Source organism: Dermacentor albipictus, chromosome 1, assembly GCF_038994185.2.
Source record: "Dermacentor albipictus isolate Rhodes 1998 colony chromosome 1, USDA_Dalb.pri_finalv2, whole genome shotgun sequence".
NCBI classification, from domain to species: domain Eukaryota; kingdom Metazoa; phylum Arthropoda; class Arachnida; order Ixodida; family Ixodidae; genus Dermacentor; species Dermacentor albipictus.
In genome coordinates, this window is record NC_091821.1 from 38,196,457 (window position 1) to 38,212,586 (window position 16,130).

A 16,130-nucleotide genomic window follows, 5' to 3' on the forward strand; every position below is an offset into this window, starting at 1 on the left:
TTATCAATAAAACTGTACAGAGACTGTGGGGTTCTCACACCCGTGCTCTTGGGACAAAGGAACGACAACACAGTAGTGCAAACAATCCCAAGGGCATTTATTGCACCTTTCATAGATCAATGCCTGCTAGCCGAGTTGCTATCCCCAAAACATGCCGATGGGCGCGCGACAAATCTAGAAGTCCGACTCATCGCGACCGGATAGCGAGCGAATGTGTTCGCCCCATGCTGGATCCCAACGCGTGGTCGTTCGCGCGTACGGTCACGCGAACGGTGGCGCGTTCGAAGGCAGGCCACGCGAGGCGGTCTCGCAGAAGCATGGATCGGCGCGCGCGCGGGACGTCCGCGGCACTCGCCGGCACGCCGCCCAAGAGGGACCCTTATCTTTCCCGCACCCCCAAGTATAACCCTGCCGTGAGGCCGCGCTAGCAGCGTAACACTCGCGCCATCTCTCGCACTGCGCCTCAACCACTCCGACCGCCGCGGGCGCCAGGCCACGCGGCGACGCCGCACTGCAGAAGACAGGAGCCATGCGGGAAAACAAGATATCAGGGGACGCGCGAGAGTCGCGCATCCCCACAAGACTAAAATATAAAATAAAGAAGTATTGTTATTTGTAATTGGCATTAGATAAGTGATGCGTACCTTGATGTAAAAATGCAACTTCCTTATTGCAACTTCTGAAGGATGACGAAATGATGACGACGGCATGACTAAAGTAGGAGACACGGTGCGATTGGCGCCCTATCGATACGGCATCGAACGCCGTATCGGACGCCAAATCGCACTGCTGATGGTGTGACGGCGCCAGCATGACGAAGATGACGTGACGGCAACATAATGACGACCGCGGCGTATCAGTGACGTTGTGTCTACATAGTAGAACGACGGCGGCGATGGCCGCGCGACGACGACGGTGTGACGATGTCATGACGAAGACGGCATGAAATCCACGGAGTCCCGCAAGGGCGTCTGTGTCAGCAGGCGTTTGGTGTGTTGGGACATCACGTACCCGAGCACACGAGGGTTGGGCCCTCCCGCGTCTAACCGTGCGTGGCTTAGCCGTGTCCGGGGAATAGGGGATCCTGGGGGTTGAGCCGACGCTGAGTGTTTGGATCTTTAAGGCCTCTCGGCGGAGGCAACAGACGCCTTTGACCTCGGCTTTACATAGACGGCACCCCTGGACTGACCCACGCGGGTAAATCGGTAGTTGCCTTTTCCAACCTAGCTACTCCAGCCTTCGTCTTTTGATCTCACAATCTTTCCTGTGTTCGCTTCTTTTACTTCCGATCTTCCCGGCAGCAAGGGCTAACCTTGTCTGGAACAACAATCCTTGGCTGTATACACTCGTGAGCAAAAGTATACGGACCAGGGATTGCGCAATAAAACTCATTTTCTGCTCTGTCACTCAATGGGACTTGAAATTAAAGACTGCAGTCCAAACTTGGCATCACAATTTTTCTAGTGCACTCATCAGTTTTACGCATATTTCTTACGGATAAATTCTGTTTTTTCGGTGACCCTGTGGTCCGTATAGTTTTACTCACGGGTGTACATATTAGGTTATAGTGGAAAAGTACAGTTGGCGTACGCAGTACTTGATTTTATAAGACCTGCGGCGTCCCCTGTTGGGCTACAAGGTGGACAGCTGGCATTACTGCCGAAAACTGAAAATTTTCTACGGATATTTCCTTTCCTAAACTCCCTGATCGCCCTCAGAAAAGAAGGCGCACCGAAGAAGTATTTAATTTTTTTAGCCAAAATGCGGAAAACTTCCCCGCTACCAAGTACTGTAATTCACTCTGAGAAACCAGGAAATGTAACGAGGATGACCTCGCCTTTCCTCGTTTCCAAATTTCTAACTCAAAATGTTGGCCTAGTCTATAACGCATCGAGACTGGCTAGTGGCGACCTCTTCTTCGAAGTGAATGACAAAAAGCAATGTGAAAATAAGATCAACAGCACTCGATACAGATGGTTCACCAGCGAAGTTGAAACGTGCGGCCCCGGTGTTTATCACTGCGTTAATCCTGATGGTTCATTAAACGATGGTTTGGTAGGCTGCCGAATGCTCGGTACGCAGTCGCTGCTTGCGCTCGGCTGCACGAGCTTGTTCTTGTGCCCGGGCTGCAGTATCGGCAAGGCGTGGACGAGTTCGTTCCTGGTTCTGCTCGCGGCGTTGCTGATCAAAAGCTACCTGCTCCTCAGGAGTACGAATGACGCGTGGCTACCCACTTCGGAGCCGGAGAGAAACTACTGCGCGCGCGCTCGGTTGCGACGGAGAGCAACGGCGCCACTACTGGCGCAGCTAATCCAACACCACCTAGATAGCACAAGGCATTTTCACTCCGATCCATGACGTCATGTTACCTGGCCCGACTGCCATAGAATCTAATGGGGATGCTCCCGAGTAGGCAACAGTGATTTTGACGTTACCGCTTTTATCATGCCAGCCTTGTCAAGGAAATTTTGGGCCAAGTAGCGTGACGTCATGGATTGGAGTAAACAGGCGTTGTGCTATCTATAGGTGGTGTTGGCTAATCGCGTGCCTTTCTCTCTCTCTTTCTTTCGCACATGCGCATGGGGTTGCGCCGGAGGAGTTTCCGGCGTACCGGCGACCGACAGACAGACGAACGGACGTCCGGACGAATCGGCTAGCCATATACATTGTGAAACTTCGTAAAACTACGTAACCTAGTGTCCTTCGGGAACATACCAGTTTCAGTGACCCCACACTGCACCATGGACACCATCCGCGGTGTGATTTCTGATGATTTGATACAGCTGACCGATACTGAACTTCTGGAAGAACGGAAAGAACAGAATGTTATGAACTTAAACCGAATCAAAATAAGGCGCGACTGGAATGAAATCGACACTAAGCACCTAATCCTCACATTCGGTTCCAGTGTGCTGCCAGAAACCATCGAGGCAGGCTACGTTAAAATCCGAGTGAGGCCGTACATTCCTAACTCTCTCCGTTGCTTCAAATGCCAAAGATTCGACCTTTGTTCCTAGAACTGTCGAAGCCGACTGAGCTGTGCTAAATGCAGTGCACACTAACACCTAGCTGAATCCTGCGAGAATGCTTTGCAGTAAACTGTGTAAACGGTGATGGGGACCACGCCGCATAGTCGCGGTCCTCCCCATCCTGGAAAGGGGAGAAATAAATCGTAGCAGTTGAAGTAAAAGAGAACCTCTCATTCAAGAAAGCACGGAGGCCGGTGTCGTACCTGCCAAAGAGCTTTGCCGAAGTGGCGCGTCAAGGGGAAGCGTCACAACGGCTTCCGGCGGTTTTCCGGCTCGCGCGCAGTGAGCCGACGGCAACGCCGTCCGCCCTTGGCGGCTGCAGCTAGCGCTGCTCCGTCGCCCCGGCATAAGGGGCCATCCACCTTCGGGCTGGTGGCCTCAAAGGTCTCGTCCGATGTGTCGAGGCCTTCACGTCAAACACAGCGCTCACAAGAGCGCGTGTCCAGCGCTCCACAAGAGGCGATGGACATAACGCCCATTCAGACGGTGCCGCCAGCGCCTAAGGAGCGCAGGGGTTCTCTAGACTGCTCTAAAAAAGAAAAATCTTGTGTCACGGTAGTGGAAAAGGCTCAGTGAGCTTATCTTCGTCTGTTAAACACACATCACAAACAGTTTTCTCATTATGAAGACACAAATACTACAGTAGAATGTTCGAGGATTTCTTCACGATCTCCACGATATTAGAGAACTCCTATGCAAACTTACAGACACAAACTTTCTCCGTGGATACAACATCTTCCGGAAAGACCGCGACGAGGCTAACTCCTCCGGCGGTGTTGCGATAGTAGCAGACAAGTCTGTAGCTTGTCAACATGTCGCCCTTCAGACGCCCCTTGAGGCAGTGTCAGTTCGGGCAATTCTTTTTTAATAAATTAGTCACTGTATGTTCCATATACGTACCCCCAAATTGTCATCTCGAGAAAACTGATTTCTATGACCTCATTTATCAGCCTCCCGAGCCCTAGATACTCGTGGGACATGTTAAAGCTCACAACACGATGTGGGGAGATTCACGATGCGAGGCGAGAGGTCAATTTATAGAATACTTCCTAGTAAATTCCCGCGCATGCCTTTTTGATATAAAAGGAACCGACTTATTATATTATTTCGCACAATTCTTACTCTTCTATAGACCTAGCGATTGGATCGACAGCTCTTCTTCCTTACTTGGAGGGAAGCGTTATAAAAACCTTACGGAAATGACCACTTCCCTGTTGTGTTAAACCTTTTATTCAGCAACACGAATGTCCTCCACGTGCCCCTCGGGAGAAACTAGCGTCCGCCGACTGGGATGATTTTAAAGAATCGACATACTTATCACGACATTTTATCACCAATTTTATTATTGACGACGCGGTAGCGTATTTTACCGCTTTCATCATCCAGGCAGCAAAAAAAAAAAAAAAACATTCGAGCGGTAGCTCATCCAAAAGATGAGTTCCGTGGCGGGTTGATGAGTGCAAGAAGGTGCCGAAAAATACCAAATAGAGCGTGAGGCATATTTCGCCGATGCCCAACTGCAGTGAATTTGATCGAATTTTAAAACATTAAACCACAGGGGAGGTGAACGCGGCGGCAAGCTAGGAGAGCAAGCTGGGAGAGGTTCCTTTCCGGCATTAATTCATACACACAAGAGGCAAAAGTATGGAGCGAGCTAAGGTGGCTTAAGGGACAACAAAGTCATACATTGCCCCTGGTGGATAAAGATGGAAACAAGTTGGAAGACCAGGCCGACGCTCTTGGTCAACACTTCGAGTGCGTGTCTAGCTCTATACACTATTCCGAGAACTTTCTGAAATACAAAGCAATGGAAGAATGTAAGCCCCTGAACCGGAAATGTAGCTCAAACGAACCTTATAACCGTCCTTTTACCATTGCCGAACTTGAAGCTTCCTTATCAGCATGTCAGAGTTCTGCACCGGGCCCCGATAGAATCATCTACGATATGATTAAGCACTTCACTCCGACACGCAAATCACGCTACTCACACTTTTCAATACTATCTGGGCTGCTGGGTATTGTTGCGAAGGTGGGGGTCCGTGCAGCCACGAAGGTTCCATAGATGGTGCGGTGCCAGGTACCGGGAGAAAGGGTTCTGAGCGATGTTTAAGAGGTAAGAAAAAAAAAGGATTATATTTAAAAAAGATACGTGATTCAGTTTTACAAACACGGCTCCAACTTTTGGAGCACACTATATGCTAGACTCTTTGCATGTCCAAGCCTCCTCTCTCAGCCGTCCGGATCCGCTTTTTATGCCCTTCATTTCCCTCTTTCTGTCATCAAGAGAATTCACCGGCCAATCACAAACGCCAAATCGTTCACCACCTCCCTTTCCCCAACGTCCCATGTGCCTCCAACGTTGCACAATACGAGGCAACCACGGGGCAAACTTTTAACCTACCGTCGAATCTTTTCCCAAGGAGTTCTCGTCAATGACCCTGTCATCGATCAGTGGCCTCTTCGTGACGGTCAGGAGGGGCGACGTTGTTGTCTTGAAGCAAGCTGTCATTTCTGGGCGCTCGAAAAGCCGAAGATGTGGAACATGACTGCCTCTGCGTAATACTCAGGTGACGCTGATTGAGCTGCCTTGAATGAACGATGAGGCGTGATCAGCACCCGTGATAGCCGCACGTCTGCCGGTGAAGCATCCTTTGTTCTGAGGGATCGTCAGGCACAATAGTATCTTCCATCTAAACGGAAAGAAACTATTGTTATCCCAGTTTTGAAGCACGGTAACGATACTTTATTGCTGACCAGCTACCGTCCTATAGGGCTTACGAGCTGCCTTTGCAAGCTTTTTAAAAAATGATCAATCGCCGTCGTGTGCATTTCCAGGAGTCCAACAAAATGCTTGACCCATATCAATGTGGCTTTAGGGAAGGCCGATCAACAATCGACCACCTGGTGCGCGTCGAAGAAAACATCCGTGATGCATATGTACACAAGCAGTACTTCTTGTCTATATTCCTCGATATGGCAAGCACGGGGAAGGCGGGAGATGGAAATTCAAGACAATGAGCAAAGCGAGTCCAAGATAAAAGCGGAAGCCAACGTTTCGACAAGTGGACTTGTATTTTTCAAGGCCTTGAAAAAGAAAAGTCCAGTTGTCGAAACATTGGCTCCCGCTTTTACCTTGTTCTAGTTTTACTCATGGATATGACAGAGGCGTACGGCACGACATGCCGGTGCGGTATATTACGAGACCTGCTGCAGATGGGAATTCAAGGGAATGTGCTTAACACCATAGAAAGCTATCTGTCTAACCGAGAGAGAAAGAGAGAGAGAAACTTTATTGTAATTGTAAAGATTTGAAGGAGGGGTGGTCGGAGCCTCTCAGTCCAGGGCCCCTCTGGTCTCTGCCGCCTGCCTGAGCTGGCTAATTAAGGACTTTTGTCCTGCCAGGTCGGAGCGGGCGAGCTGTGCCTCCCACTGCTCCATTGTCCTACTGGTGTTTGGCCTATGAGGGTGCTTAGTGCACTCCCAGGTTATGTGCATTGGGGTAGGTATGCCACCGCACCAAGGACAATTGGCCCTATAACGAGTGGGATACTTGGCGTTTAGCAATTTTAAATGGGGGAACACCCCGGTCTGTATTTTACGCCAATCAACCGAACTTTCCGAGTTAGAATCGGCGATGTATTGTCCCGTTCATTTATGCAAGAAACTGGTGTACCTCAAGGAGGCGTGCTCAGCTGCACGCTCTTCATTGTTAACATGACTTCGCTCCGTGCATCGCTACCTCCAGCAATTATTTATTCTGTCTATGTGGACGACGTACAATAAGGCTTCAAATCTTGTAATCTCACAGTTTATGCATACGACCGGTACAGCAATTTAAGAACAAAGTGTCTCAATGGACAGAAGAAAATGGATTTCAACTTAACTCCCAGAAAATTTCCTGTCTTCTTTTCACAAGAAAACGAGGACTAGTTCCAGATCCCAGTATCGAAGAGTCTGGGCAACGAAGACCTGTGAACAAGAAGCACAAGTCTTTAGGCATCTTACTTGACGCGAAATTAATCGTCATTCCACATATCAAGTTCCTCAAGGCGAAATGCCTAAAAACAATGAACTTACTGAAAATTCTGTCTCATACGACGTGGCGAAGTCACAGGAAGTGCCTATTAAACCTCTACAAGAGCCTTGTATCACGTTTGTATTACGGTTACGGGGTAAATCACTCTGCCGCGCCGAGCGCTCTTAAGGCGCTGGATCCCGTCCACCATCTGGGTATACGCCTGGCCACAAGTGCCTTCAGACCAAATCATATTGAGAGCCTTTACGTTGAATCGGATGAGTGGTGCCTCCATCTAAAAAGAACATGCAGTAGTTTCACATATTTCCTCAAAGTACAGTCTAACACTCGACATCCTTGCTACACACGTTAACGACGTGGCATATGTGCTGCACTATTCCATTATCGACCCTCAGTGAAAGAGCCTTTTACAATGCGACTCAGAAAACTTATACCGGTGTCACACATACATTTCTGATCGCGATCGGGGCTGATCCGGATCGGATTTCTCGATCGCGATCAACAATGGTCGCTGATACATGGTCCAACGATCCGTATCGAGTTAAATGAGTTAATATCGTCTGCTGACTGTCAGAAACTCTCAGAACTGCATAATCTATAAGCTACAAATTCAGATTTGTAAAATATGGTTAAATTTGGACAATATAGTTCACTTTTACAGCTTGTTATTGCTGGTAAAAGATTTTTAAACGTTTTTGCGTTTAAAAGATTTTAAACGTTATTGCTGGTAAAGATTTTTAAACGAGCCTGTTCTTGTGCCCGGGCACAAGAACAGGCTCGTGCAGCTGAGCGCAAGCATCAACTGCGTACAGAGCATCCGGTGGCGTACTGAACCGTCGTATAATGAACCGCCGGAATTAATCCAGTGATAAACACCGGGGCCGCACGTTTCAGCTTCATTGATTAACCATCTGTACGGAGTGTTTGGACGGTGATTTTTTTTTAATGGCTCACCCAATCTTCGGAGCAAAGCCCTTTACAGGGACCCTTTCCTTACAGCGTGGAACTGAATATCGCTATCAAAAATGTTTCTTCGTGAACTTGCACACATTCCTGAGCCTGTATACATGTTCAGGAGTTGATGTTGATATCTAAGTGCCGTGGTAAGGCTAGGGTGGCTACAGAGGCTAACTGCCTACACCAATTGTTGCGGCACCCTTTTGCAAACCGTGTACCAAATTGACGAAATAAAATATGGCCACACAATATTGCTTATAAATAAGCGAAGAAGAAATGAGCAACAACAAAAAAAGAATGTCAAAGGAGCTCGTCTAATTGCAGCAATTTCAGCTTCGTTTGGGGCGATATTGAAAAGTCCGAATATAGAGGTAGCCAACAGTGCGATGTCGCGAACAGCGTATCCACTGAAATATCGCGAGCAGATTCCTTGCGAAAATATTTTATAAGCTAACCAAAAATACTTTAAATACCACCGGAGATTTGGTGTAGTTCAACATTAATAACATGTTCTGTTGATCTTCACGAAATGATTGCATCTCTAGTTGAACTTTGATGATCATGAATATAGTGTTTTGTGGCGCAAGGGCCAAGTATGACCAAAGAGCGCCAGGCCAATGGTAGTTGAACTCTGTTGAATGAATATGAAAGAAAAATGTATAAGAACAACAAAATATGCAACGAAAAAAGATTAGTTGCTGTTTTTGTCAGCATGATAACTTTCTATTCTCATTTATTCTTGAAACCACTGACAATGACGCCCGCAGATCAATCGGGAGTGTTTCATGCTTCCATCGCACTTCTGTAGAAGCCACCTCGTTCCACGGGAAAAAAGCGTATTTAACGAAGAAGGTAATGCTCAAGCTTATCGAAACTTCTACGTCTGATATAAGGGTAATCAATTATACCACAAAGGAACCAATCGCTCTTTTTTTATGTGCAATGGTGCTGACTATGACCAAGCCTGGCGTGATTTCTTACAGTTCTCCGTAGTTCTGGAAGGGCATACCGAAAAGATATTCCCCACTCGCACGCGCAAAAAATTTCCGAACACATTCTACGCATGCGTGATTGCGCACATTGTATATGCGAGTACGTGATTGCGTGTGATTGTGCGAGGTAACAAACGACCCTGAAACATTTGAGGCTTCGTTGAGAAGTCTTTAATGCGACGCTGCAACGGCACGGACGTAGCACACGCTCCTACACAGTGTCGTCGTCTTTGTCCAGGGTGGACACCGCGGACGAAATCCTCCGGGATGTTTTTGGCCGCGATGCCATGGACGACGTTCGAGGCTTCAGACCGGCAGTCAGATCGTAATCAGCTGTTATCGCAGCTACCACATTCTCGTCGCTGTTGGGAGAAAGAAATAAGGCGCGCGTCAACTGCGACTCTTGTATTAGGGTGGACGCGATCACAAAATTTCATCGAATAGCTACGCTCTTATAGTGTGTTTTAATCGCGGCAGTGGAGAACAGCGATCGCAGAATGTCCGGTTTTGTAAGGTGCTGACTAGTGTGCTCTTTGAGAATGAAACTTGCTTAAAGGGAAACGTAGTATTTGCGGTCTCTTGCTAACGTCAAAACATTCAAGAACCTGCCAGAAACCTTGTAAAATGTGCGACTTCAGAGATGCAAGGTCAATGGAATCTAAACCGTGCTATGTGCCACCAAGTAGCTGCCACGTAAAGCATTCCGTGAAACTTATTTTCGGAAACAACGCACCTATAGTTTTTTAGACACTCTACCTATTATAGTGAGAGAATATCGACAAATTACGGTGGACAAAAAATTTACACACGTGATTCCTCAGTTACTAAACACACATCATGTTACCAGCATGGCAGAAGAATGCCGCTCAGTAGCGCTTTTTAAAAAGAAGATGCATGCTTATCTACTCACGCTTCAGATGTAAATTTTTGTTTGTCGTCTGTTCTCTTTCCAGAAGGGTGTTACTTGCATAGGTGCGATGCGCGAAGGCACGCACAAGTGTTGAAATGTTACATTTAACCTCATAGCTTGCTTTCTGATTTGTTGTACCTTTGAAGCGCTTGTGACCCCACTGCTGGGATCAGGATTTTGTCATTTTATTTCTACGAGTAGATTGTGAAATGCTGTTGCGTGCTTTTTTTATTTTAGATGCGAAAGCATAAAATGGCCCACTGAGCGAAAAGTCCGGCGTCTGTAACAGCTTAACGGAATATAAATTTCCATTGGTTGCGACGCCACGTCAGCAGCGCGCCTCGGCGGGGCAGACACGGCGACGCGACGCCGCGGGGCCAGACGGGTTGTCGTCGGCGAGGCAGTCGCGTGACGTGCGAGTGCCGCCGCCTCGCTCTCGGAGGCCGGCGCGCGGTCCCCGTGTCTCACGCCCACTGGGCTTGGCTGCTGCGCGCGCCTGCCGGCGTTGGCGGCCGCTGCTGGTTCCTCGGTCTCTCGTCGCGCGGGACGTCGGTGGCATGCGGCGTCCTTAATTTCTCAGCAATATCGTCCAAATGATTCCGATCGACAGCCAACATACTGACGTAGAGACCGCGAAAAAAAAATAATCCGCACCAATTTCATAAAAAAGCTCGATAATATACCCCGCAGGAAAACTCGGAAACATATTACTTGCAGCGCAAAACTCGAAGGACCGCTCTGCGGTGTTCAATTGAACATTAATGCGTTCGCATTCACAACTCATCAGAAGTGCTCAGGTGTCCTCGGATTACTTTTTATCATTTTTTTATTTATGAGCGTAAAATTATGTGTGCTTCTCTCATTACTATAGTGTTGAAAAACGTAGTAGCCCGCCGTACTGAGCGTTGTGAAATTGGGTGGTTAGGGAGGGTTTAGGCACATTGCCAGGCATTTAGTTGCCTTTTTGCCACTCCTTCCCACACAACCACAGTGTAAAAGCCATTTGTATGTCTGAATGAGGGAAATTAAAAAAAAAAGCGCTAGAGTTACCTGAAATACCTGGGGGCCGTGTTTTCTTTCTGTTTTCGATTCCTTATATGCTGCGAGGCAGCCTCGAAGGTGCTCGAATTTTTACGTTAGTCAGCTTTTCTTTCTTTGTTTTGGAGGGACATATGCATGTTGCGGGGGTGTGTACATTGCTCAGCGATTGAAAAGTGATACTTGGACAACATGGCGGCTGGTACTTTCTTGCGCCACCGGTGGGCGCTGGTGACACTGAGATGATGCATTTTTGTGTCACACGAAAGCGAGAACATTTTTGATGCATCGGGACTGCATTCAGCCCCTTTAGCGATCACCCAGCGATCACCGGTGGCGCAAAAAGCGTCGGCCGCCATGCTGCCCAAGTATCGCGTTTCAATCGCTGGGCACTGTACATGAGTGAAGACAGTATTGTTTGCGGCCTATTGACGATAACCATGCAGTTCGATTCAGTTCAGTTTACTTCTTTCTTGTGTAAGAGGAGCAATAGCTAAAGGCCACCTGGCCTGACAGATGCTCTTGCTCTTGACGTTCGGTATACAGGTACATTTCACATTTCCTGCAGGTATCAAATGTGAACAACATGCATTGTACAACATGCATTGCGCGCACATCTTGTGACATACTTTCTTCATAAACCTTGCATACTAAAAATTATTCACGTGTATTATATACATGTGGTAAATTTGAAAAGCACCACGAATCAATACATATCTAAATCACTTTTTTTTCTACCAGTCAATAAACTTCTTCCTTGTACCTGGATTACAGTACAGGGAGCATATTTATTTGTAGAAGATTACATCAATAAACAAGAAAGTTTTTTGTATAATGTTTAAATTGGGGTGCATAAAAATCGATTTCCGTCTCAAAAATATGTAATAGTCGGGGTATTTGACAGTCTAGATCTTGACCTCCATATTTTGTGCGGGTGAATGGTGTTGTTCTCGTTTGTTTGCGCAATGAGTAACGTAAAGGAGAAGTAGGTGTGCTAACGATGTGAAGGCTATTGCTTTTCATCTGTAAAAGTAATTTATGTTGGTATACCTGGCTGGCTCGGAGCAATGAGTGCTTGCCAAACAAGTTGCATACAGATCTCACGGCCAACCATGATAGTTTACAAACATTCGTATTACCCTTTTTTGTGAAGGTATCAATTTTTCGTAATTTTTGCCGTCGTTGTTCACCAAACTAATACACAATGAGTAAGCATAGAGTAATGAAGGGCGTAGTGCATTGTTGTTTTTTACCCATAATGGAACAAGAGCATTAATCCTATACATACAATCCTACTATTTTACTAAGCTCATTGGTTAGCTTATTAAGCTGAGTGTCCAAAAAGAGCTTATCTTAGAACCAGACCCCCAAGAATTATTGGGTTTTACTTTGTCCTTCTAAAACAAGTACGCACACAGTCGAATGTCGAATGGGCTTAATTACAGTACGATACAGGCAATAGACGACAAAATTAAATCAGTGAAGAGGAACAAGAAGGAAAAGTTTTGTATTATTTACTAAGTGCGGAAAATGCTTTTAAAGACGTTTGATATGTGGGCGTACATTGGCCGTTACCTCGGAGGGTCCGAAATGTAGGAGTTGACTAGATAACTTTTGAGTGACACACAACATTTTTTTTTATTTGCTGTTGTCGGACATGCAACATATATGCGCGTGCCTCCACCGCCATATCCTCGATGTTCACCCAGATTCCACACGCTGCAAAGCTCTGTCGGGCAACTCTGTTGACTGGCTGTGCAAGGATACGAAGCTGGGCTCGTTGCTGTGTTTTCGACAGTATTAAACATGAAATATTAATAAACGTCTGTAGAACAAACGAACACAATAAAGGCAGAGAGCTGGTGCCGCCCATTTCACCGAACGTCGATTTGTGAAACGCCGCTTGCTTGAAGACGTATTATCGAACGCTGTTTCTTCAAAAGATCGGCACTTCATCGAAGACATTTCATGGAAGACATTTCATCGAACTGTTATTGTGCTTTAACGTCTTGTCGTTAGGAACATCACTAATTTTCGATCAAGAAATGTTCAGTTCCCGTTATTATTACTTAATAGGAGTATATACGCAGATTATTATTGACGGCAGCTATGGAATTGGGAAAGCAGTCGTGTCATTCTTTGATGCCAGGAATTCCTTTCATGAAACAGCGTTCTATGGCGCTTACATTTGTGGTTCTTCCTTTGCATATGTATAGTGTCTATTCCACTGCTAATCAAAAAAAAAAACACGAATAAAAGGAACTATTTGCTTGATCGCCCATGTGTGACCCATTTTACTCTGGAAGAATTTTAAAAACAAGAAGAAAAAATTACTTAAGAAAAATTACGTAAACTGCAAAAATTGCCCATCTGATATGACGCGTGCATGCTGATTATGCATGATTAGTCCAAACAACAACAACAACAACAATAAAGGGGCGTCACATTAACAAGTGTTGAAAGAATTCACCGCATTGGAAAGGAGAAGCGAGTCAAGAACAGACCGGTCATTCTACGGCTTTATAACTTCCAAGAAAAAGCGGAGCTTTTCAGGAATGCGTACAAGTTAAAAGATTCTGGCTAATCACTTAGTGACAATTATTTTCAGGAGGTGCGTGAAAAAAGAAAGCACTTATGCAAACATGCAAAAGCAAAAAAAAAAGGATGGCCACATTGGGGAACCTTCCTTTGGATAAGCTTGCCATTTATGGTAAAACTTATACTTGGGATACTGATGCGCAAGACGTCGTGAAAGTAAGGCACTCGTTACACGCCCAAAGAGAGAGAGAGAGAGAGAGAGAGAAAAGAACAAAGCCTCGCTATGCCCGTGATGTTGTTTTGCTGATTATGAACTTCCGTAGTGTGAAGAATAAAGTTGATTATCTGGATGACCTTATCAAGTCAGTAAATGCTGACATAGTCATTGAGTCAGAAACTTGGCTTGATGAAGCAGTTTTGAACTCTGAGATGTTCCCGTGTAATTTTCGGGCATATCGGGAAGACCGGTCAAAACATGGTGGAGGTGTTTTCATTCTTGTGTCCGTGGAAATCCTTTAGTGATAACAAAAACTGAATCTGTTCGGTGTTGCATGGTGCAGAGTGACCGTTCTAGTTTTGTTGTCGGGGCTTCTTATCATCCTCCTGTTTTTAAGCCAAGCGTTATGCATCAGCTGGGAAAAATTGCCTGCCGTTTTTCTAAAGACTCGTTGTTGCGGGTGACTGCAATTTGCATGACGCTAAGTGGACTAACGGCACCTATGCTTTAAAATCTAATGCAGCTATAGTTATTGTGAATTGGCACGTTGACTGACGTGCTTAGTCTCACGCAGTACGTTTCAAAGCCTACGCGAGGTGACAACTTTTAGGATTTGTGTTTCTGTAATGCCTCTGATGTTATTATCGAAGCAGGTGTTATTCCTGGCATTAGCGACCACAGCGGTGTCGCCGCTAAGCTAACTAAAGCTACTATTAAAACAGAGCCATGTGAGTCCAGGAGAATCTTCTTTTACAGTAAAGCGAACTACGATGAAATATCAACGCAACTAGAAAATCAATTTCTGTCGTTTGAATGTAGTGGAGACGAGGCAAGCGTCGATCAACTATGGTGAATGTTTAAAGAGCTCATTACTTGTCTCATTCGGCCTCATGTTCTGAGTGTCTCAAGCAATAAGTTAGACAAGAGGAAGAAGCCTTGGATTAATCGGCATCTTATCAAGCTTATCAAAAAACGCAAGAGGCTTTTCTCCCGGTACTGACAAATTGAATATCCTAATAACTTCGACGATTTGAAGGACTTGACGCCACTTTATGAAATCCAATCGAGAGAAGCCAGAAAGAAGTATTTTGAGGGCTTGGCTATTCACTTTCCTGATAAAAGGGGGTTCTGGAAGTATATGAAACGATGTGGTAGCGAGAAAGTTAGTCCGCCAAATCTACGTCATGCTGGTTTGCCAGTCAATAAGGATCGGGATAAGGCCACAGTTTTCAACGACTTCTTCAAATCATTTTTTTCCGCCCTTATACACAGGTTACAGTTGAGTGTAGAAGAGAGCAGTGTTTGTCCATGGGGCAGGTAGGCCCTTAATTTAATGGCATATATAAACTGTTACAACAGGTTGACGAAAATAAAGTGACAGGACGAGATGGTATTTCTCCAAGAGTTTTAAAACATTGTTCTGAGGCAGTAGCACGCTACGTTTATGTTATATATAAAAAATCACTAGATGAGGGCAGGCTTCTCAATGACTGGAAGGTTGCTAACGTAGTACCTGTTTTTAAAAGTGGCTCTAAATCAGAAGTGTCCAATTGCGGGCTTATTTCCCGGACACCAATTTGTAGCAAACTATTTGAGCATGTTCTATATTCCGTCTAAATGGATCTCCTGACTTCAGTTGTATTCTTTAATTCTAGACAATACGGATTTCGAAAGGAATTTTCCTGTACAATCTCATTAATTCAATTTTATCACGATGTAGCATGGCTTTGGACAACAGAGGACAGATTGATTGTTTATTTTTGGATTTCCAAAAAGCGTTCCATACGGTATCACATTCAGTTCTAATGCAAAAGTTGCAGAATTTAAACATTGACAGAGCCGTTTGCAGATGGATTGCGGATTATTTAATATCAAGGAACCAGAAAGAGCTTTTAGGTGGATCATGTTCATGTTTAGTTTCTGTCACTTCAGGGGTACCCCAGGTTCCTTTATTGGGCCCCCTTCTCTTCCTTGTGTTTATAAATGATATTTCGGATGTAATCAAGAATAACATTAAAATGTTTGGTGATGATTGTATTTTGTATACTAATTTGACTGACCAAGTGAATTCCACACAGCTTCAGGAAGATATTAATCAAGTAGGGGTATGGTGTAAAAATAATGACATTGTACTAAACAGCAACAAGTGTGTTCACGTCAGCTTTACCAAAAGGGTCAATAGGTTCGCGAATAATTACGCTTTAAACACTCAAATTATTAGGAAAGAGGACAAACACAAGTAGTTGGGCGTTATGTTTTCAGAAGAAGGGGTATGGTCTGAACAAATCAATAGTAGTGAAATGAATAGTAACAATAGTGAAATCAGTAGTGAAATCAATAGTAGCAGGGCAGGAAAAGCCCTTGGCTTCCTACAGCGAAAACTTACGCTTGTGATTAAGGAAATCCATAAGAA

The 16,130-nt window shown here is 45.5% G+C and overlaps 1 protein-coding gene across 1 annotated transcript in view; it reads right to left on the minus strand.

Annotated features, from left to right (window-relative positions):
* Positions 1–9,175: 9,175 nt before the first annotated feature.
* LOC135901125 (uncharacterized) overlaps positions 9,176–16,130 on the minus strand; it is a 37,217-nt gene continuing 30,262 nt past the window's right edge. Inside the window, exon 7 of the mRNA XM_065430799.1 lies at positions 9,176–9,376. Within this exon, the coding sequence (XP_065286871.1) occupies positions 9,226–9,376 (151 nt within the window). The 3' untranslated portion in view covers positions 9,176–9,225. The remainder of the gene's footprint in view (positions 9,377–16,130) is intronic.